This window comes from Apium graveolens, chromosome 9, assembly GCF_009905375.1.
Source record: "Apium graveolens cultivar Ventura chromosome 9, ASM990537v1, whole genome shotgun sequence".
In the NCBI taxonomy this organism is placed as follows: Eukaryota; Viridiplantae; Streptophyta; class Magnoliopsida; order Apiales; family Apiaceae; genus Apium; species Apium graveolens.
The window spans coordinates 274,731,329-274,756,760 of NC_133655.1; the positions used below are offsets into that span (position 1 = coordinate 274,731,329).

The 25,432-nt window shown below is 34.9% G+C and overlaps 2 protein-coding genes across 4 annotated transcripts; both read right to left on the minus strand.

Moving 5' to 3' along the window:
- Window positions 1-8,110: 8,110 nt before the first annotated feature.
- On the minus strand, window positions 8,111-17,502 carry LOC141683364 (uncharacterized). 3 transcript variants are annotated; one of them, XM_074488062.1, is made up of 14 exons: window positions 17,303-17,502; window positions 16,198-16,474; window positions 15,943-16,117; window positions 15,213-15,296; window positions 14,697-14,938; window positions 13,738-13,975; window positions 12,947-13,026; window positions 12,782-12,866; window positions 11,318-11,449; window positions 11,130-11,243; window positions 9,886-9,933; window positions 8,926-9,010; window positions 8,688-8,744; window positions 8,111-8,592 (listed from the first exon to the last, which is right to left on the minus strand). In XM_074488062.1, the coding sequence occupies exons 2-14, from the start codon at window positions 16,416-16,418 to the stop codon at window positions 8,444-8,446; spliced, it is 1,710 nt and encodes a 569-aa protein (XP_074344163.1). In that variant the 5' UTR covers window positions 16,419-16,474; window positions 17,303-17,502; the 3' UTR covers window positions 8,111-8,443. The 3 variants fall into 3 exon arrangements, with proteins under 3 accessions (XP_074344163.1, XP_074344162.1, XP_074344164.1); XM_074488061.1 differs by having other exon boundaries at window positions 17,272-17,502; XM_074488063.1 differs by having other exon boundaries at window positions 16,198-16,482; window positions 17,272-17,502.
- Window positions 17,503-24,808: 7,306 nt separating this feature from the next.
- LOC141686377 (uncharacterized) lies at window positions 24,809-25,159 on the minus strand. Its single transcript, XM_074491416.1, has one exon. It carries the CDS (start codon window positions 25,157-25,159, stop codon window positions 24,809-24,811), a length of 351 nt encoding a protein of 116 aa, XP_074347517.1.
- Between the last annotated feature and the right edge of the window lie 273 nt (window positions 25,160-25,432).

Here is a 25,432-nt window from a genome sequence, read left to right on the forward strand (position 1 = left end):
AAACTCATGCATTATTCCATTCTCTTCACAAAATGATCTTATCACAGAATTCTTGAACTCAGTTCCATCGTCACTCCTGATTCTTCTTACTTTAAAATCAGGATGATTGTTGACTTGCCTTATGTGATTGATGATGATTTCACTAACTTCATCTTTAGACTTTAGAAAATATGTCCAAGAGAACTTTGAGAAATCATCCACAATTACTAGGAAAAATCTTTTCCTTGAGATGGACAACATATTGACTGGTCCAAATAAATCCATGTGTAACAATTGCAAAGGTTCTTCAATTGTTGAATCAAACTTCTTTCTGAATGATGCTTTGATCTGCTTTCCCTTTTGACAGGCATCACACAGTCCATCCTTAGAAAACTCCACTTGAGGAATACCTCTAACCATTTCTTTCTTGACAAGCTCATTCATGGTCTTGAAGTTTAGATGGGATAGCTTCTTGTGCCATAACCAACTTCATCTTGAGTTGCTTCACTGAGAAGACAAATAACAGATTCTGCATTTGATGAGTTGAAGTCAGCTAGATACACATTTCCTCTTCTCACTCCAGTGAGAACCACTTTGTTTCTCCTTTTATTTGTCACAACACAGGCTTCTGAATTGAAGGTTACTAAATTGCCTTTATCACAAAGCTAACTGATACTCAACAAATTGTGCTTGAGACTATCCACTAGGGCAACCTCTTCAATGATGATATTGTCTTTTGAAATCAAGCCATATCCCACAGTATAACCCTTGTTGTCATCTCGAAAAGTAATACTTGGGCCAACTCTCTCCTTGAACTCTGTGAGCAGGGTAGAATCTCCAGTCATGTGCCTTGAACAACCACTATCTAGGTACCAAAGATTCTTTCTGCTTTCCTGCACACATCAAAACCAAATTAAGTTGATTTTGGTACCCAAGTTTCCTTGGGTCCTGCCTTGTTAGCTTTCTTCTTTGGTTTCTTAGGTTTGATCTCATTTGACTTGGGAATTTCTGATTCATCCTTAGTCATTTGAGTTGGACCTTTGAAACCAGTCATTAAACCAGAATTATTATGCACATTTTGATTAACAGGGAAAGGCATGTTGTTTGCAAATATGTTATTCCAGTAAGGCATGCTAAATGGCATTTGAGGCATATTAAATGCAACATAATAAGGATTAGGTGCAAATGGCATAGTAGGAAATTGTGCATTCATATTCTGAACAAACATAGCATTCATAGGCATAGAAGGCATGACATTCATGGTGGGAAAAGGAGAGGGTACAGATATATGAGTAGGCATGGCAAGATTGCAATTAACAGACAAATGATTAACACTACCACACTTAACACGGATTTTTCTAGGAGCATACTTATCAGGTGTGTAGTTGTTATATTTGTTAATTCCTACTTTCCCATTTCTATTTTTTTTCTTCTTAGTTTCTGTTTTATCCTCAATCTATTCTAATATGTCATTCAATTGCTTGATGGACAGATGACCAACATTCACTTTCTTCTCCTTCTTCAATTGACTTGATTCTCCTGAAATAATGTTTTTGGAAACTGATCCATATTTCTCATTTAACTTGGCAAGTTTGGCTTTGCTCACAAGTTTGCTCACAGCCGACGGATGAGGATTTATGTCACTCGACGGACAATCCTTTTGATTATCCGACGGATGACTCTCATCATCCGTCGAGTCTACATCTGTTAGAAGTCCTTCAACCAAATTGGATTCCAGCTTCTCCTTACTCTTTTTCCAGGCTGCATCACAAAGGGACTCAATACTTTAAACTTTAGTGATTTGAGCATGGACATCTCTGGATGATTTCCATACTTTAATCACTTTTTGTTCTCGTTCAAGCTGCTTCTTTAAAATCTCCTCTTTCTTCAAGGACTCGGTTAATTCATCCTTAGCAATCTTACATTCAATTCTCAATTTTTCAAATTCAATAAACTGAGACTTTACACATTATTCCTCTCACTTAAAAACAAATTGTTTTCTTTGATCTTAGCATTTTCTTTGGTGAGGGACTTAAGTGTAACACGTAAATGATATAATTCTGTGGACATGTCATTTATGGCATCATTACACTCAGCTTTAGATAAGTGTGCTAGGTTAGTGGTGATTACCTGATTACTTGAAGAACTTGTTTTTGTTTCATCGGACGTGGCCATTAGGGCTGGATTGACATAGCTCACATCTTCATCTTCATCCAAACCATCAGCTGCCCAGTCATTTTCTTGTGTAATGAAAGCCCTTTCCTTTTGCTTGAGCAACTCAAAGTATTTATGTTTATAATCAACAGGCTCAAATTTCTTCTTTCTAGAATCTGACTTTCTACACTCACTGGCAAAATGCCCTTCCAAGCCACATTTGAAACACTTGAATTTGGATTTATCCACCATGTTTCTATTTGGCTTGACTGCTCCAAAGTTCTTTTTGAACTTGAGCTTGGCAAATCTTCTAGAAAGGAATGCTAAATGCTCATCAATATCATCCATGTCATCTTGGCTCAAATGATCTTCATTCTCAGCTACCATCCCTTTACCCTTGTTCTCACAGGCCTTTGAAGTGGACTCAACAACTTCTACCTTCATCACTTTCTCTTTCTCCAACTCAGCAACCAGTGCTATGGACCCTCTTTTCTTTCTTCCTTTCTTCATCCTCTCATCTTGCTCTATTTCAAGCTCATAAGTTTTTAGGATGTCATACAGTCTCTCCAAAGTAAACTCCTTGTAATCTTGAGAGTTTCTCAATGAGACTGTCATTGGTTTCCATTCCTTTGGAAGAGATCTAAGGAACTTGAGATTGGAGTCTTTTGTCTGATAGACTCTTCCATGCAACTTCAGAGCATTTAGTAGTTTTTGAAATCTACTAAAAATGTCAGTGAGAGACTCACTATCTTCATAGTGAAAGTGCTCATATTGCTAAATTAGCAGCTGCATCTTATTCTCCCTTACTTGCTCAGTACCATCACGGAAAATCTGAATTGTGTCCCAAACCTCCTTGGCTGTTTTGCAGTTAATGATGTTATCAAACATATCACCATCAACTCCATTGAACAATATATCCATGGCCTTCTTATCTTTCCTGACTTGCTCAATATCAGGATCTGACCATTCATTCCTAGGCTTGGGAACAGATGGTTCATTCCCTGTTGCAGCTCTCATTGGTACATGAGGACCTCTCTCTATGCAATCCACATAGGCCTCATCTTGAGAAAGTAGATGTAGGTACATCTTCACCTTCCAGTGGTGATAATTATCTTTGTCCAGAAATGGAATCTTAACTCTAACATCCTTCTTGTTCATCTTGTTGTTTGTTGTGATCTTTAAACTCTTTGTACTTCAAGAGCTTGCTTTGATACCAATTGTTATTCCCTAACCAATACAACAAGAATTACATAAGGGGGGGGGTTGAATGTAATTCTGGCTTCTTTTTGAGATTTTTAAAACTGTTCTAACTCAATAATATATAAGTGTTTGATTTGCAAAGTGCAGAATAAGAGAATTGTATAAATCAAAACACAAGTAATAAAAATACAAGTCTTTAAAACTTTCTGGTGGATTTGAATGTATCCACCAGATATATATATATATATATATATATATATATATATATATATATATATATATATATATATATATATATATATATATCGAGAGAACCCTGTGAAACTTAAATAGCTCACAGCTACTTTTTACAAGTGAACAAACAAACTACAGAGAAATTCTTAACAGTTATAGCCTTTTCTATTTCTCTTCTAAAATGTGTTTGCTTAGTTATTTGTTCTACTTGATATACTTGGTTTATATATCACCAAGTTTACATGATAATAAGACATGATAATAAAACAAAACCTATCAAGTCTAACTCTGTGGCGCCCTCCAAACCCGGGTCAGAAGTTTGGGGTCCACAACATATTCACAATACATAAACCTGTACATAAAATATTAATTGCAATGACCCTGTTTCACATAACCACGGATCGCAACAGGTTAAAGTATGAGAACAAGCCACAACTTTAATTATTACATCGTACCAAATCCCAACTAATTTAACTTACAATTGATAATAAAATCATTCTTACAATCTATCTCTTTACCGCGTGAAACTTCTGCTAGCTCGATCCAACTCGACTGGAACCTTAGCCCGCAATTTGGACTGAGGAACTTCACTATCATCCATATTCTTTTCAACTGTAAAATATATAAAAGAATCGCAAGGGTGAGCTAACTAGCTCAGCAAGTCATAATAGTGATAACTGAGGTTAAACAATGATCAAATGAGATGATTAAAAGGAATCAAGTTTCTTTTTAACTAATTATTAGAATTGGATATTCACTTTAAGTTTTAAAAACTAAGGTTAGGCTGCTGATCAGTCACGCACTAACCCCGAGCAAGCACACAACACTGCTCTAATTACTGGATCCAAGGCACACATTGGCCTAACTTGACCATTGGTATGGTCTGACCACGAATCTGGTCCACATATATAAAAACTATCCAATCCTAAAGCAGTTCAATATGATAAACGATATAATTCAATAAGACAAGTTCATAATCAACGATAGTGAAACACTTGAATAACGGGATTTCAGGGTATGTATAAGAAATGGTTTTCAATTTGTACCAGCATTTGGTATTAGGTCAGAAATGATTTTTCAAAGTATAGTTCTTTGATGTTATAAAGAATGGCTGTAGTATAAAAGTTTCTGTGTTTTCAAACAATTTTGTTTCAGTATTTGGTGTTTGGTAGTTATACCTTTGGGAAGTAGTATCATGTTGGTGTGGTTTGATATCTGAGGATCAACAAAGGATGGTTTCCAAAGAATATGGCTTACGGCTCAAGATCAAGAAAGAATCAGGGTTCAAGGTTTAATAGTTTAAAGCACTTGCAGTATAAAACAGGAATTATTTTGATAATTAGCGACATGTTACGAAACAGTTTGAAAACATTGGTAATATATTTTGAAGAAAAGTTCAGGAATACTTGCCTTACAAGGTTTTACAACTATCACTGATCAACTCTGAGCCGACTTTGCTGCTCAGGCTCTAATGTTCAACCACTAGATCCCATTGAATTCGACTTCGACACTCGGGTCTTTCTGGTTGAAACTCTACTGAGCTCGTCGACTGATCACTAGGTTATTTTTAGTCCATCGTCCACTTTCAGGTGCCCGACTATAACCTACAGGGTCGAAATACCCTATGTTAGACGTCCATGTATACTTGACATATCCTCGATATTAATTCTTACCCAACGATATTTAAATCCGACTCGTAACACATACAGTATTACAATACAGGCATCAGTTAGGGCTCACGTTCTCGAAAATCGATTCGGTGTTCGTTTTCAGAAAATACGTATACTTGTTATCGTATGAAATTAGGGTTATTGGTTTTGGCAAAACGTTCCACTACAATATACAATTCAGGTTTTATATAAAACTTATGTTTATGTATATACTTATACTCGTTCGACGTCCCGATAATCCCCGGGTACGTTCCCGTATTTTCGTAGTTCGATTTCCCGAAAATCGGGCAGCGTCTCCTTTGTTTATCGGACTACCCGTCGAAACATCAATCGACGTCAAACCATAAAGTTCACAACAACAAAACTACAATAATTCACCACCCCATTCTAAAATTCCCAATCACTGATACAATTTAATATTCACAACTAACTCAACCATCTCGCTTCAACATTCACTAATTAATTGATTCGATCCAGAATAAAACACAACCCGAATTTTATTTATTAAAAATATTAGGACTCAGATATCAATCATCACGGTCCACCGTCGACTCGCCAAGGCTCATCATCGACGGCGGTACAATTTATTGGTGCCCGATTTAATACGGGTTTCCAAACAAATTGTGCCGATACAACTAATTTCCCGTACGCAAAAATTATTTATTTTACGAAACTTTAGTCAAATAAATCCTGCAGAAAATTATTAAAATAGAAAAAAATAACATCAGGAACAATAGAACCGAAATAACAACACCAACACCACAGAATCACGCGCCTACACGCAGCAGTAAAATAGGAGGGGTCGCCTCGCCGGAAAATCCGGTGGCAACCGGAAACAAATCGACATACGGATAGAGTCGAGCATAACGCACACATACAAGAGCATATACATACGACACATGTATATATATACACCAACAACAGAAATGGATCGAAAAAATCACCGAACTAGCCGGAAACAGAACAGGGGATCGGAAAATAACCAGGCAACGGCCGGAAAAGAAAACAAACAGCAATACAATGACTCACAGGGAAGCCACAAACGGAAAACAAGGGAGAATAACTGGAGCAAAAGAAGAGAAGATCGAAGGGAGAGGTTGCAGAGAGGGAATTTGTGACAGAGAGAGAGAGATGAGGGGGTTTGTGTATTATATTTTATTACTTATATATATATTTTTTTCTTGTTTTACACCAATGCAGCTTGGCCACGTGCCCAACAAATTGCCACACCTCTGGTTTATTTGCCACGTAGCAGAAAAAGAAATTTGTACAGCCTTTTTGAAGCTCACTCCTGGCTCGTAATTTGAAATTTAACGATCCAAGTTGCGGATAAAAATACCCCAAATGATTACAAAAATAATTTTTAAAATTTCCGGATTAATTAAAAACTAGTAAAATAAAATTTTCATAATTTTTAAAGCATTTACCGAATAGCGTAATATACCCGCATTTAACGATTCACGATTCGAGCTACACTTAAAATAAATCCAGAGAATTTCGAAAACAGTCTTAAAATGTTATAAATATTCCGAAGTAGATGAAAACGAAATTTTTCAAAATTTTAAAATAATTGCTAAAACGCACTTTATATCTGCTTTTAACAAATAACCGAAACAACGTGCGGGTGAAATTAATCCCGAAAATTTCCAAAATAATTTTAAAATTCTCAGAATATTCCAAACTTAAATAAATATGAGTTTCATAATTTTTGAAGAATTTTAGAATTAAATATGGATTTTACCAATAAAAGTAATCAGAAAATCATTTAAAGATAAATAATTAATAAAATATTGATTTCTCAATTTTATAAAATCCTAAAAATAATTATTGTAATTATAAAACCATAAAAATAATTTTAGAGACATTTCAAATATTCATGCAAATAAATTGGCACTAAATTCACTTTTAAAAGTGAAAACAATTCAATATGACTCCATAATTGATCACGGGGACAATCCGATACACCATAAATCATATATGGATAATAATCAAACAACACATAGCGGTCAAAACCAACATACATAACTTATTTATTTAATAATTTTCCATAATTGCACAATTAAATAATTAAAGAAAAGAATACACGAGTCGTTATAAACTCCATGCTGCTTCACTACTATATTCCAGCATCTTTGTATATTTTCATAATCGCATGGAAATGGTAATACTTCTTTGTTCTCAAAACCCTGTTAAACAGGCTGCCACATTCCTTTTGCAAACCCCCAACGCATGTGATTGTGTTGTCACTGTCAACAGATATTTGAATTGATCATCCGTCGGGTACATTCTTGTTATCCGTCGGGTAACTTTGTTGATCATCCGTCGGGTAACTATTTGACAGTTGACTCCATTTCATTTATGCAGAATTACAAGACATCTAATATTTACAATTAATCAACCTATTCTGCATATCTACTACTAGTTAACATGACTCATATGCTGCTACAGAATCTACACAAAGTTGTTTGCAGAAATGTGCTACATCACCTATTGTTACATAAGCTACTCCCCCGCTGGATATCAATTAGTCATCCGTCGGGACTATATTGAATCATTCGTCGGGACTATAATTAATTATTCGTCAGGTGCTACAAAATTCACTAAATTAAATTCACTAAAGAGTTTTGTTTAGTTTATCATCAAGTACACAACATATTCCTAACAATTCCCTTGTCTTGTCTTGGGTGCAAAGAATTTGGCATTTTTTTCTCAAAGTTTCATTTGAAAGCAGTTTGGTTCTGTATTTAACCCAACAGATTATGTAAATTATTATTTTCTTTAATTTGTAGAGTTATAGTGATGGTATTTTACCTGATCACATGCACTTTCACATGCACAAGTGCAGGAAATGGAAAACATATATGACTATCATGTAATTACAGAACTGGAAGCATCAGTGCTCATTTAAAATTTTATCAGCATTCAGAAATATATAATATTAGATCTCAACCAACACTAGATCTACATATAATTTACAGCGGCAGCCTACACCAAAAAGCCTCTTAAAACTCAATTTTAATTCCTTACATCCTAGTAAATAATAAGCTATTCACAGAGTTAAACCATAGATCAACTTCCTACATTCTGGGACAAAGGCCAGGCCACCGACATTATATATTTTTATAGGAGCTTCATGTTGATAGTTTGTCTTCTTCGCTTTTAACATTTACTAGGGCTGTCAGATCAAAGTTGCCATTGGTTTGTTATTAAGTCAGGCGCTTGCTATGGTACTGTGAGGATGCGCTGGAGCTTGGTGATGACTCAGGGCTCTCTGACACCTCCATTTGGGTGAATAAACGATTGCGACTACTGGGTTGATTAGGCAACTGCTGATCCGAAGGTTCACGTGTTTCTTCTGCAAATAATAGTCGAACACGGGACCTGAGGAAACAGTTGCAAGAAAGTACTAGAATGGAAAAAGGAAACTAATTTGTGTTTTAGGAGAAATACCAAATAATGTTTTGATTGATGGTCTTTTTGACCTATTGGTCTTCTTCCTCACTTCAGCTGGCATACAAAGTAGACATTATTGTTAGATTGCAACAAGCAGATCTGAACTATTAACAGGTACAGAGATTCAGGAAAATTGTTTGGTCATTTGAAAACTGGTTAAGCCTAATATATATTTTATCATATAGTCCCATATTTACTGCAAGGACTTGAACTCTGTGTATATATTGAAACTGACCTATGCCGGGCAAGTGATGCTCTTTTACAATTTCAAAATTCTTATACGTATAGCCAACAAAATTCACATCTTGGGAGGGAATCATCTGCAGAAGCACGAAGAGAGAATTCATACATTGAATAAATGACATAAAACAATAAATGAGCCTAAAATTAACATTGATTTATATAAATCGGCAGCCACAGACACTCTCAGGCTTTCAGAAGTAGGGGAACGTTAAATATATCACTTGGCATGCAAACTAAGGATTCCTTCTGTAGTTACCATGGTAAAATATTTTAATTTACTGCCGTCAAACTATTTTAATTGAAGCAATCGTTAAACTTAAACTTGGGATACCAATATCAACCATAGTGTCTATTCAGAATCATCAGACACTTCTAAACACTGCTTAAACATACTGAATACTTAAAACATGGTAGATTTAAGAAGTCCAAATTCACTTGTTAACAAAGAGCCCTTTAGTCCTATAGCTTAATTGTATTCTTTGTACACATGAGAGTAAGTTTCTCAATTTAAGACGTCTGAAAAATTCTTCAATCTGTATCAGTTAAGACTTAAGACGATCTTTTATTCATTATTAATCAGTCTTGTGAACTTGTAAAAGAGGAAAATCGCGACTAAGAATTAAATGTTCCAAGAGCAATGCTCAGCAATCATGAGATGTTTATACCTATATCAGAAGCCTTCACTATGTGGTTTCTTATTGTAATATTTAATCCAAAGCTTACTAAAGCCTTCTCTTGTAAAAGTAGCTTTTATCACACTTGATAGGAAGCTTCTTTTCAAGTAGCAGACACCGATATACACATATATAGGACCTCATTTATGGTGACTAGAGAATATAAGGTTAGGGGCCACAGTTGATAATGGGGGACAAAACCATTAATGTCTCCATCCAAGAGGGATGCAAATGAAACCAGAAAAGAAGTGCAGAATTAATGTAAACACCAAGATTACCTTCCTCCAAGGACCTGCTTTCGATGAAGTTTGCAGAGGAGATGCCAACTGTAAAAATATGAGAGGATTAATGGGCAACTTCTTGTAACATAGTGATGAAATATAATTAGATAAATGATACTAAAGAAGAAAATAATCAACAGTAGATTATAACAAATAATTTCCCTTGCATGACAAAGCTAAGAAGCACAAATTACATAATCCAAAACATTTTTTTTGATAAAGCTTAAATGAACATTAAAAACATCAGAAATAACTATTGATGTTCTTTACATCTATACATAACACCGAAAAATGACTACATGTTTAATGTTAGACCATCAATTTTCATCAAGGTCAAGTGACAGTTCTAATGAATGAAGAATTCTAAATTATTTTAGGCGTCTTTATACCTCTAAGGTATAGTATAAAGATCATATTAAGTCATCCTCCTGACACCGTAACTTAACATGGTATTAGAGTCCAGGATTGGGAGAGTATCCAGAATTCGAATCTCTCCTACCCTCAATATTCTCAATCATTTAAATCTGGAACATTGGGCTAATTTTCGCCCCCAAGATGGACAACAAGTGTAACACTTTTGAACGGGAAATGGGCTTTATAGTGAGAAGTGTTATAAGATCCTATCAGGTCACTGAAAATGGCCTTTAAGTGAAGAGGGGTGTTAAATGATCCTATGAAGTCCTCCTCTTAATACCTTGAGGCATGTCTATATTTCAAACAATAAAAGTATTTGATCCATTAATTTCTCAATGGATACTACGGTTCCTCTTTGAAAATAATACAGAGTTATCACTTCTTTACAATTAAAATTTATATATAAGCCAATTTAAAATAAATTGCAGTAAGAATTGTATTTTAGTTAGCAACTAAAAAGCGACACGTGCATCACAAGAGTAAAATTACCCCATTATTATTATTATTATCTGAAGCACAAAAATGATATTCCAAACTTGAAATGATCATTTATATTGGCATAAAGTTAAGAGGGCTGTGGGACTTATATTGAAGCACAAAGTTAAATTATATAAAAAAAATTGAAATCATAATTCATGTCCTTAAAGCTTGTTCTTGTCATGCAGAAATTGAAAGTAAAAATATATAAAAAATACTTCCTACATTCGAGCAAATCTTAGAAACCTGTATATACACTCGGGGTTTCAAAAGTAGGATAATCCTTTCATACTAAAAAGATGTTTCTTGGTTGGAGCTATGTTCAAAAATTGCAACAATAATTTTCTTACCTCTTCAAACTTCTCGAAGTTCTGGGTATCTAGTTCGTTGTTAACCTCTGGCAGAAATGCAGCTTCCATCTGATATAACTCATCCCAGTTGGTTCCTTTAAACCATGGGTGTGCCTGATATATGTGATCTAAGTTAAAGATCAAAATACAAAGGACTAAAAAAAGTTGTTGCAACTCACTTTCCTTACCTTTATTTCATATGCCCCTCTAGTACCAAGCCTGTGATTAACATTACAGAGAAGTCTTGTAATAAGATCCCTGGCTTCAAATGACAGCCTGACTTCTTCAGGGAATTTCAAGTAAGTTCTCCAGTTCACAATCTGCAATGCAGAAACTTGCTAATCACTAAAGGAAAGAATACAAAAATCAGTTTCTAGATGCATACTTAAAATAACAACAAAATATTCAAAGCGATATGACTGGTAACCAACTCATCTTAGGTGTTAAAGGGAGGCATTAAATGACAAACACACAACACACAATTATATTTTTAAATACTCTGGGGTGGGAGGGTTCGTACCTGTGACCTCTCCCTATACCGAGCTCCCGTACCATGTCAATTAACCAACTCATCTAAAACCTTAAGGTGTGAAAGGGAGGCCTTGAATGGATCAAATATTATTCTAACAAGGGAACTAGATTTACAAAGGAAAGGAAAAAGAACTGGATCAACTGTTACTAAGAGTTCGATGATTGAACTCGTTTATAAACGAGTAATAGTATTAAAACGAGGCTCTATACAAAAATACAGCAAAGCAGGAGTAACTTTTAGTAAAGCAAGAGTACTGTAACTAATAAGCAGGTACATATGGGCGGCACAGTGGAAAACAATAGGTATTATATGGGACACCTACTAATAAGCAGTAGGTATATATGAATGGCACAATAAAAAGCAATGCAAGTTAAAAATACACCTTTGACCAATAAACAATTTTCTTACTACTTTTCAACTTTTAAGATATAATAACAAAAATACTAAAAGTTACATTCAAGCGTAATATTCGTTTTTTGGCAACTTAAATTACAGATTTAAACAAGTAAAATTTAAGTAGCTATTTTATTTTTACTAAGAATTCAACTTATAAATCAGTTTTGAATCACTTCTTCTTTTCTGTAAACGGACAATTTAAATTACACAAGTCAAATGTGTCAATCCTACTTTATTTCTAATTTATTTGTTCGTACTACAAAGTTGTAAAAATTACAAAATTGCTTGCATTTCCAACTCTAAAAGAAGTCTGGCCATAAATCCAATTAACACCATAATAAAACTCAGATAGCAGTAACCTTTCCAAGAATATAGTCATATATGGCTAACCTTTCGAACAATACAGTCAAATGGCTCAGTCACACAGATACCATGGTCATCTCTAAATTAACTTTATAAATGATGAACTTGGCTCCCAAAATTATTCCTCTCACTATTTCATGGGAAGGTTAGAGTAAAATTCTTTTAAGATTGCATTGGAAGAATTATCCTGTTAAAGATACTTCCAATCTCACAGGGTGTTATATCAAACAAGGGGTGCAACTATTGTTGAATCAAGGTCAGAAGATGTATATGAAGATATATAAACCTCTAGACAAACATGCCATATTTCAATATAACCAGATTCTCCATAATTCAACCAAAAAGTAAAATCAGTACTAACCTTTCTACAAGTAGACATGGGTTCTTCAGAGTAAAAAGGCGGGTATCCTACAAGCATCTCATACATGATTGCCCCAAGAGACCACCTAACAAGAATTTAAAAATATAATTTTTTTATAGATGGCAAGTGAATAAAGACACAAGATTAATCAGGTCTTTAACTGACCAGTCACATTCCATTCCATATCCTTTCTTCAGTAGCACTTCCGGCGCAATGTAGTCGGGAGTTCCAACTGTTGAATACGCCTGATACAATGTGACATGATCAAAATACAATGAACTTGAAAACAATAGAATATCACTATAGGTTTTCATCTAAAATATAAAAAATTCATACTGAAGTTATTTCCACTAGCAAATATGCAAAACACTGAAGTTATATGTTAATTAAAATCTTCTTCTTTAAAAGATAAAATCAACTGAAAATCGTGTGTTTGAACTTCCATGTACTTGCACAATGTTAAAGAAAGCAGCGCAAACGTGTCATTTATAATTAACAATTAGCAGGAAGTTTAACCATCCTATATAGGATAGTAGGTATCATTGCTTTAGAAAATTACTCAGCTAAAGGAAGCAGTGTCTATTTTCCATTTTTTCCAGTGAGATGAAAACAATACTTTGACATTTAAATTTTAACTATGTCATTCGGGTAAAGGTTGTTAAATTGGGTTGAGTTGTGAACAAGAAAATACAGATTGTAAATTTTATATTAAAAGCAATATGCACAAGAACTACAACCAACATCCAACTCAGAAAGCATACAACTATACAAGCAATAACGCAAGCCTTATCAACACAAAGACACAAGCTTGAGAAGATACCAGGATACCACAAAAAAAGTGCTCAAAGCCACATCCATAAATGAAAACAGCCTAATTATTTAAAATCTACCATCACTAAGATATCAATCAAGCTTTACTATTATGATTACTTCCTCAGTAGCCAAAGAAAACATACCAACATTCTTCTGTTATTTTTCCAGTGCAGCAATTGTTCCTGCTGTGACCGCTTTGGTGTACTACTTTTGTTATTAGACTGAACACCTCCTGGCAAGGTTGAAGAATTTCTTACATCTCCGTTATCATTCTCACTAAGATCTGGAAAATTACTACGGTCCAGAGGTTTACACAACCCAAAGTCTGAGAGCTTCATATGACCATTTCGATCAAGGAGCAGATTGTCAGGCTTGATATCCCTGATCAAAATATACAATTTCAAGTCAAATTCTGAGGTATGTATCTACAAATGAAGGATGACAGTAAAATGATGAAGGAACTTTTGTTAATTTACTATATATAAAATTATAGATAGAGATTTTAATAACCTAAGTATGGATGCGGAATTTCGGAACTAGTGACTTAAGGGGAAAATAACCCTAGTACGGAACAACTTTTGTACCACGGCCATCAACATCACTTTGGTCTAATCGAATAAATGGTTTTCTTTGCTTATATTATGGCAATATTATGGACTACTAAACAAAACAATCCAATTTAAATCCGGGTGTGAGCCATGCTCATGTGGGTTTCTGCTCAAACAGCATCCAGCAGATATCCAAATAATGACTATAGGAATATTAGATTTGTGATGCAAATAAAGCCTGTAATGACTTGCAGATGTTATAATATCACATCATAAAATGTACATAAAGGAAGATCTTCATCAACCAGAAAACTAATTACAACAAAAAATAGGCTATATAACTTACATTAAGATACCTGTTTAAAACTTGTACCGTGATTTACTATTTTAGTACTAGACTCGGCTCAATGAAAAATATAAAAGCTGATCAAACAAAACCTGGGTACTAGTTGTGTAAATAAATAACTCCATCCTTTTTCTACCTGCTATGTGGTATCCTAGTTGATACAATGAGGTATACTAAACTTATAAAAAGAAAGAAATGGATATTAGACCTGTGGATATAGTTATGCTTGTGGATTGACTCGATGGCAAGGACAGTTTGCCCAATATAAAACCTAGCTTCATCCTCTGTCAAGGTATCCTTCCGCATCAGTAATGTCATCATGTCACCGCCGGGAAGATACTCCATTATAAGATACAAAAACTCTTCATCTTGGAAAGAGCAGTATAACTTAACAATGCAGCCACTGTCAACCTCGGCCAAAAGATTCCTTTCCGCTTTGACATGTTCCACCTAAATCATCAGCATACTTCTGTTATTAAATTTACCATCCACATAGATTAAATTATTATTGTTCACTGGTGACAGTTAGGGAGAGAGCTGGTGGAACGACAGTGTGGTTAAACATCAATGATTCTAAAAGAGAGCTATGATGCCTCCGAAAATTCGAAATCATTAAAATCACACTGAGCTGATCAGATTAGTTTGCAAGAGCCCTTAGAAGTCAATGAATAAATCAGTATGACAGAGAATAGGAGGTGAAAGGATATTAAATTAAAAAGAGTACCTGTCCTCTACGTAGCATTTCAGACTTTTTGAGCTTCTTCATGGCATAGACATGCCCGGTACTTTTTTCTTTACATATTCTCACCTGCACAGTTACATAATTGAATACATTTCATTACATAAAACCGATCCAACAATTACAGGTTCGAAAAATTAAAATTGGGAATGCAAAGAAAATAACAATCTGAAAATGCACAAATCTGGAACCTATCTGTACTTTCAATAGGGTGACAATACATGTCTTTATTACTCTTTAGTTTGACTCGAGCATGTGTGATAATATTATGATCTAATGTTGCAATATATGTTTGTATGATCAGAACATAAGTAACTAGGGTTCAATAGCAACAGAACAGCCAGATCAATAGCATTTCATATACAGTGATTAGATCTTGACTCTTGATTGTTTTGACACCGGGGAGGTGAAGAAAGTAATATAAATGGTGCTGGTAGGCTCATAGTTGGCATGTTAATGTACAATAACCTTTAATATAGGGTGTACTGCTTCACATAAGAAAGAAGCAGTTCACTTCTAATAATCCAAGACAGGTTAGACTCAGAAAATCCAATGACATGCAGGCACCATAGTGTTTGAACAAAGTTGCATGAGCAAACTACAGGAAACAAAATAGCACTAGAAGTAACAAAAAGCTATCTAAGGAGAGATACAGAACATACGCTTTTAGGCTAAAACAAACAAATATGCATACAAGAAAAACTTTGAGAATTACCTCCCCAAACGCACCCCTTCCTATTATTGTTAGAAGATCGAAGTCATCAACACCCATCTTATGTCTTTGAATACGCATATATTCTGTCTCCTTTTTTTCTAAAAAGTTCAAAAGATTCATTTGCTCTTCTGCAGGAACATCACCATCTGCCAGTTTCCTCTCCAAGACCCAGCGCCTAATTATGGTTAGACCAATTGAAATTAACTTATTTACATATAAAAATATTCTCAATTGAAAGCAGTTATCTGAGCTAACCTCTCTTTTCTATCTTGCAGACACTGCATTTGAGCTTTGTAATGGTTCTCTATATACTCCTTTGCAGCAGCTACTTTCTGCTGCGTAGCACTGGAAGGTGCCTCATCCTCCGCAGGGGAATTTGTTGTCTCCTCAGTTTCTCTCTTTATAGGGGTCCCAGATTTGACCTTGCTCTTCTCTCTATGCCGAAATATTTGAAACCAACTTCTGGTGGAACTCATGACTAATAAGTTCTTTAAGATCAGTGCATTATGCGGCAATCATCAACAGATTTTTTCTGTGAAACTCAAGTTAGCAAAATAATAATTATCAAGAACATGAATAGGAACAGAAAGATATGTATATCACATAATAAAATCTAAATTTCAATCCTCAAACCTCAACCCAAAACACACACCTTCAAAATTTATTATATCACATTCTTCAGCCCACCTAACTAAACTCTTGTGCTTGACAATATTTAGTATCATCCAGCCAAAATTCAAAACCACTAACACGAAGTAATAAAAGTGTGATTGACTTCAACAGAATCACAATAACAGAATATTTACCTAAAACAACACGGCATGATCTTCCTATTCAGTAACTTACCAGACACGGGTATTTTCTTTCAACATCCAACTACAAATGCCTCACAATTCTTGGGAATTTCAGTAAGTTATGTTTGATAATTCCACTAGAGCTACCTAACAAATCTAGTGACACTTAATTGCTTTGCTTCAACTTCAAAAAAAAAAACTAACTTAGCTACAAAAAGTTGCAAGTCCTTTTCTAGCCTTGCTTTCGAAACAGTGTAATAACAAGCCTTAATCATGCTTCAAGAACACAACATACTACACCAAATCAACAAAATCATCAATAAAAACTTACCCTTTGATTCAACAAACATACAAACACAAACCACACCACCACAAATTAATTAAAATCAAGAAGTCAAAACAAAAGTTGACCCATCAGTTTATCAAGATTCAAACATAAAGCACTCAACTTAACCAAGAAACATTCACCAATCATAAACTACAACTACAAAGTGTATCTAATAAATATACACACACAAAAAGAACATATTCTTACAAGGGTATGGAGAAGTGAAGATGAATGAGACCTTAAACAAGTACAGTTGGGTTGATCATCTGACAAAACATAGAAAAACAGACAAGACAATCTATAGATACAAGGAGTTGTATTATGTATGTACTTGAACTAGTTTAAGTTATCTGGGTAACCAATAATAATCATCGAACTTGAGTCAATCTTCCCCACGTTTGTTTCATAAAACAAACAAACTGAAAACTATAAAATTGTTATTATTTTATTGTAATGTTAAATAATTTGTTTATTTGTAACAACGGCGTTACCATAATGCACATTAAGGATTTTGGGGCGGACCACATAGCCACGCGGTTTTACAGCTGTGCGATAAACATAAAAGTGTACAAAGTTATGACTTTTCTTTTTTGTTGGTGGAAAATGTGAAAATGTACCAAAACTTGGTACTGAAAGACTCGAACGGGCCAAACCTCATTTCTATTTTACTCCGAATATTTGGTAGATATCTCGAAATTAATTGCTCACTACTCGGTTCTGGCCCATTTTAACTTTCTCGCATAACTTGAGCTGCTAAAAAAATCATATTTATATTAGATTTATTATTTCTATCAAATTAAAGTTTAAAATCTAGGTTTTAGTTTAATATAAAAATTAAATTTGTTTATCAAGTATAAATATTACTTTTTGTCATCTGAAAATCAGTGTGAAAAGTGAGAACTGGACTTAATCGGGGGACGCACCGTCTAAGAATTAATCAGGTACTTGGGAATTAATCGGATCACTAATCAAAATTAATTTCATATTATTTTTATTTATAAATAATAATACTTGTAATTATTTTACTATTTGGATTATACATATATAATTTTTATAAATATTTAGAAAATATAAATGTAAAATATGAAATGTTAATTAAGTAAATATTATTTTTAAGATCTAACTTATGAATTGAACTCAATTTGAGATGAAAAATTATGAAAGTTTATTAGTTAACAATTTAAAAGAGTAAATATGTATACGAGATTATTATTTTCTTATTATTTTTTACAAATATATATATATATATATTATATAAATATTTTCAGAATTTTATCAATGATCCCGATCTTTGACCAATAAACCCGATTTTTGACTGATTAATCTGACTTTTCCTGATTTTAACCTATTTTCGCAAAAAATGATTTTTTACCTGATTTTCGCTTAATCAGTTCATTTTTTTACCGAACATCGATTAATCACCAATTAATTCTGATTAATCGCTGAATTTTAGAACACTGCTAAAAAATATATGTTAAAGCTTATTGTGAAGTCGGAAGTACCATTGTAGTATTGTAGAAAAAATGACAATACTACCACAATATCAGTCTCCTATTACCAAAATAACGCTTTTTTGTTTGTTTGGCCATCAATATCCGGCTGATACCCCCTTTCAAAATGCGTATTAGGTATTTGAAAGAATACCACAAATTCTGGTATTTTCAACGATGAACAAATCCTGGTCCTTTCAACGATGAACAAATCGCAGCGGTGAATAAAATTGTATCTATGTATGTATATGGGATCTGATGTATATAACATAAAGAGAGCAATTGAGTTGGATCACAGACATGGTAGGATTTAGTAGAGAGAGAGAGTTGTGGTGGTGGTGCAACATGCACAATAAAAACTAGAATACACAGAAAGAAAAAGTAAGTCATGCACTACTTTTTGGGTCAATTTTCGTTACTTTTGGGTCGATTTTCTGTTTTTCATCTAGGATGGTACATCTACGCAGAGTCAAGTAGCGTATAAAGGATATAGGACCTTTCTTCTCTATCCAAGAGGTGTAGAAAACATTTCCATGTCATGGTATGGCCTATTGCTATTTTTTTCTCTTTACATGTACCGATATTAATCTTTGGGGATCAATGTAATTCTAATATTCCGTCTATGAATTGTTGAAGAATCAGGTTGTGCTTCGAGGGGAATAGAACTGTTGAGAATATCCGTGGTTGTGAGTTTGTGAGTTAACATATTAGAGACGATGTATTATTAGCCTTGATAAATGGATAATCTCGATAAATGAATAAATTATAGTGTATCTTTAAAATGTATTTTGGGGGTGAGGGTGGTTCAGATGATGCAATTTGTGTTATTTGTGAAAGACGGTGATGGTTGGAAACAAGTTAACCAAACAAAAGCCCCGTGTGTAATAAATTATGCTCCACATCATCTGACCATGAAAAATACCCGCTCTAGTGGTAAGGGATCGTGTCAAAATTCTGTTAATAGGAGCGATGATCTGTTTTGCAAGAGTAAGCCTGATGATATCACATATGCTTATATGATAACTGATTTCTCTGAACTATATATAATATATCATACTTTTTTATTCTGATTTTATAGAAGGATTGCCAACATTAAGAGCCCAATTTAGCGAAACTGAGTAGAATTACAGGAATAATAAGATTGTAAGTTTGAAATAGATGTACATTTTTCAGTTTGACATACATCCATTGGTTTAAAGATCATTAATTATCTTTTTTTTGATATTATTTGTCTGATGGATACAGGATCTAGAGATGCTGCAACATATCTGAAAATATCCTTGCATATCTTTGGCAAATGCAACTTATTGAAGTGGTGTAAGTGGGATTTTTTTCGATCTTTTTTGTAACTATTGTGATCTGGTCAGGAATGCAAGCTTTAATATTACTATTAAAGAATGTTTCACATGCATTATATATGATTTAGCTTGTCAAGTATGAATTTTTTTGAATTTCATTGGAAATTTGTATTAATTGTCAGGAGTTTTGTGTTAATTTTCTTTCCACTTCTTTTGTTTATTGATAAACTAAGATTATTATGTCTTTTTTATTAACCTCATTGTATCCCATTATTTTCGAAAGGTTATACAACCCCTGCATTAGTGTGTTAGTGTTTCAAATGTTATTCAACAATTTCTATTATTGGTTTTACATGTTTGGACCGAGACAAATCCCAGAGATGGACCGCAGTTACACATAATGGTGACAATATGATAACCTGTATTGTTTTAGGACCAATTATTATATTTGAGAATGTGTCAACTTATCTTCTGGTACAAGAAAAGAAGGAAGGGGAAGTTCTATCACTAGAGACACTCCAGTAGAAATGATACTGAAGAAACAAGTTGAGCATAGAAAATATGCACCAAATGAAACCATTAGAGATTATCTATATGAATTTATAACTAGGATTTACCGTGTAAATGTTTTTCAAGATTTCTTTATTTTTCATTATTTCTTTTCTATGTAACTTATTATAATCAAGAAAATTTTAAACGCAATTTCTGGTTTGATATGATTTGGTAATGAAAAATTTAAATTTAAAATAAAAATAAAAAAGATTGCAATATAATTTAAATTTTGCAACCAATTTTCACAAAAAATGTTACAAAAGGTCAAACAAATGTTACAAAAGAGTTTCAAAGTATTGCAGCTATGTAACAAATCTATCTTAAAAATGTTACATATATGTGTTGCAATAGCCTATTGTAACACGTTATTTGTGTTACTACAACTTCTAAAAGTGTTAAACAATGTTTCTATTTTAATACTAAGAAAGTGTTGCAATAAGCACACATTTTGTTGCTATAGGGCTGTATTGCAACGACATTAAACAGAACACCGATTTTGGTAAATATGTTACATTAGAGTAAATTGTAATATTTTTGAGGCCTAATATTACAATTTCTTGGCATTGCAATAGGGCATATATGGTGTAGTGAAACTTTTGAGAAAATGCATTTTCCTTGATGTAAGTTAAGTGGGCCAAAATTTATGTTTATAATTCAATATATTTAGTGAAAATCAATGGTGCGTTAAATGAGTTTTTTGCTGGGGCAAAGGTGTGCGACAAGGCGACCCTTGGTCACCTTGTTTCCTCAAAGTTTCAATGTCAACAAAATGTAAGGAGCTAAATGTTAGCCACCTTTTCTTTGAGGTCGATATTACATTTTCTCACATGATGGTGACACCACAAGAAACAAAGAATAAAAATAAGTGTGAAAATACGACTGTGGCTAAAAATGACCGATTTTCGTCGAATTTAGGGTCCCCTTTGGTCAAACTTTTTTCTCGACTAGTTAAACTCAAAAATAATGGCAGACCGTTGTTTAAATAATCAGTCGCATTTAAGTCGTCGTATTTAAAACTAAATGTAATGGTAATATGAGATCACTTGTATTTACCGTAGAGGAAAAAAGGCTAGAAAAGTCCCGCCAAAAAAATTGTTTTTAGAATAGATAACAAACTGATTTCGGTTGTAAATAACTTTTAGAATGCAGGAAAATTGCAGCCATTTTTTCAGATGATTTAAAATAGATATAATGATGTTCAGTTGTATTTATAAATACAACTGCATGCTATTGTAAATGTTAAAAGTGATTTTTTTTTTGACGAACAATATATTTTATTAAGGAAAAAAATTCACTTCTCAATACGTTCTTGACTCCAATAGGAATAGACATCCTATCGAAAACTCGATCTAGAAAAGAATACGACATGCGAGCTAACTCGTGTGCTGCCATATTAGCAGATCGTTTAACAAAAAACAGTGACACTGTGTTCAAACTCTCCAACATATTTCTACAACTATGGATAACATTGCCAAAAGGTGACCTCATTGACACCTTGCTTCTGATTGCTTGGATGATTGTGAGACAATCTGACTCCACCACCACCTTACTCCATCCTCTATCCTGTATCCAACTAAGAGCCTCCTTTATTGCAAGTGCTTCAGCCATATGAGCGGAAACCATGCCAAAGCTACACTTTGATTTTGCTGTTAAGAGCTCACCCTTGTCGTCCCTCGCTATCAGTCCTAAACCATAAACATTATACTCAGAGAAAGTTGCTGCGTCTACCGATATCTTCATAAAATCAGTCTGTGCTGCTACCCATCCTTCCAATCCATCTCCCTCAACAAAGGAAGGATAACGGGATTGTGCTGTAGTCTTTTGGGCCATTCTCCATTGTAGAAGATATTGTTTGGCATTCACTATTACTATATTCAACCGAGTATATTTCTTGTTCCAAATAAGCTCATTTCTAGCTCTCCATAACGACCAACAAACTGTCACAACTTCAGCTCTTTTCTCAGCATCGCACATTTCCAGAACTTTATCCCACCATTGAAAGAAAGAGCTGTCTTCATTACACTGCACCTGTGGAATAATTAGTTGCCAACATTGATTTGCAAACCCGTATTTCCACAATATATGCTCCACTGTTTCCTCCCCCAGCCTACACACCTGACATAATGAGTCCACATTGACGTGTTTTTGCCTTAATATTACCATTGTAGGCAGACAATTCGACAGAGCTCTCCATATGAGGTTTAGAACCTTTGACGGGGCTTTGATCCTCCAAGTCTTTCGCCAAGTGCTTGATTGATCTTCTTGACGCCATAAATTCTTTTGCTCCTGCAGCATTCTGTAAGCACTACGCACTGTATAATGACCCGATGTCTCTTTACCCCAGTAAATTTCATCCTCATTTGTGTTAGCACTCAAAGCTATATGCCTAATACACTGTTGGTCACGAGTATTGAACATATCCCTTAGGATTTCCTCATCCCAACCCCTGTAGTCCATGACCACTAGAGCACTGACTTTCCTGTTTTCCAGCCCCTGAGAACTCGAAGTAACAAAGGGATTATTGTCGTCCAGTAACCACGGTTGTCCGATGATGTTTACTGAGTTGCCTGATCCAATTTTCCACCTCATCCCAGCCGAAATTACGTGTTTTGCTTCCCAGATGCTACGCCAAATAAAACTTGGATTGTTCCCTAATTCTGCTTCCAGGAAATTACAGTCTAGAAAGTACCGTGCCTTAAAAACTTTGCTCACCAAACTGTTTGGGTTTGTAATAAACCGCCATCCCTGCTTCCCAAGCATAGAAATGTTAAAATCTCTAAAGTCCCTGAAACCCATTCCCCCTCGAGACTTATGTAAACTTAAACGCTCCCAGCTCATCCAATGGATACTCCTACTATCACTCTTCTTCGTGTTCCACCAGAACCTCGCAATGCTTCTTTCAAAGTCCTTTATAATTTCTAGAGGCAACAAGAAAACGCTCATCGCGTACATTGGCAACGACTGAATTACTGCCTTCACTAGCACTTCTTTCCCTCCCTTAGAAATACTTTGCCATCCCAGCTTGATGTTTTTCTCCTCACTTGATCCTTTAAGTAGCCTAAAGTCGCTGTCTTACTTCGCTGCATCATATTTGGCAGTCCCAGATACTTGCAATTCTCTCCCGCTTCCTCCATTTGAAACATATGACATACCTGTTGTCTCCTTTCTGTATCTGTGTTCGTACTAAAGAAAATCGAAGATTTTGATCTGTTAACCTTTTGGCCTGAAGCCCCTTCGAATTTTGCAAGAACATCCATCATCTGTTGAGCTTCACAATCACCCACCTTACAATATAGATAAGAATCATCAGCAAATAATATATGAGTAATACTTGGTGCCTGCTTGCACACTTTAACCCCCTGAATCAGTTTCCTTCTTTCAAATTGGTGAAGCATTGCTGAGAGTCCTTCTGCGTACAGTATGAATAAATAAGGAGAAAGTGGGTCACCTTGGCGAAGCCCACGAGTTGGCACAATGGGACCAACTTCTCTTCGAGCATGGACTATAGTGTATGAGACTGTTGTGACACATTGTAATATCAGCTGAACCCACCATTCGTCGAAACCCATCTTGATAAGAATAGATTTAAGGTAGCCCCATTCAATCCGATCGTAGGCCTTGCTCATATCCAATTTTAACGCCATATAAGCCTCCCCCCCCTTCGTTTCCTCTTTAGCATGTGCATCACTTCATATGCTATCATTACATTATCTGAAATAAGACGGCCAGACATAAATGCACTTTAATTTTCAGAGATTACCTGATCAAGAACCTCTTTGAGTCTATTTGCGATCACCTTTGTAACAACATTAACTAAAACGTTACACAGCGAGATTGGTCTTAAGTCACCAACCATTTCTGGGCATTTCTTCTTAGGGATCAGAACAACGTTCATCCTATTCCACTCCTCCAAAATCGAACCACTGTTGAAAAAATTATTCACCAAAGTCACTACATCACGACTCACAATATGCCAATGTTTCTGATAAAAACCTGGCGTCATTCCGTCTGGACCAGGTGCCTTATCCGGGTTCATTTGAAAAAGCGCTTGTTTCACCTCCTCCCCCGTAACAGGTTGCAATAACATGTGATTTTGAGCCCTCATAATAGTTGTAGGAATGTAGCTAATTACCTCCTGCCAATCCACCTCTGAGGCTGTGAACAGATTGGAGAAATGACTAGATATCAGCTCTGCAAGACCACTATCCCATTCCAGCCATTGACCATCTTCATTTTTGAGCTTATTAATGTGATTATTTCTCCTTCTGGTAGAGGAAAAATTATGAAAATACTTGTTATTACGGTCTCCTGCTTGCAACCACAATTGCTTGGATCGCTGCCTCCAGAAAATTTCTCTTTGATGCATAATTTTTGTAAGCTCCGATTTGCCTTCTCTAAACCTTTTCATGGACATATCATCTCCCCCCCTCTAAACTGTTTCATCTCTGCCTTGCACGCCTTGATCCTTCCACTAAAATTTCCAGTTATTTCCTTCCCCCATACTGCTAAGTTCTGACTGCATATTTTAATTTTCTGCAAAATGTTATTATCCACCTCCCCTGACCAGCCATCTCTAACAATTACCTCGCACATTGGCTCAGACATCCATGCATTTTCGAATTTAAACCGGAACTGAGTATTCAGCCTTGGACTAACTTGTGGAATTAAAAAAATGGGACTATGATCACTCGAGGAGCCTTCCAAGTTATACAGCTTTGCCATAGGAAACATACTTAGCCAGTCCGAGTTTGTCATTGCCCTGTCTAAATGAACTTACATCATGCTATCAGTGTCCCTTCCGCGTTCCCATGTGTATTGATGACCCACTAAATCCATATCAATGAGACCTGCATCTTGTAATGCTTCATTGAACCCCTCTATTAAGTTGTTAGGATACCGAGAACCTCCCACTTTATCACTAACGTTCACCACATTATTAACATCCCCTATAACACACCAAGGTAAATTTGAGTCCCTGGCTAGATTTCGAATTAAGTCCCAGGTTCTTCTCCTTAACGCTCTGTTGGG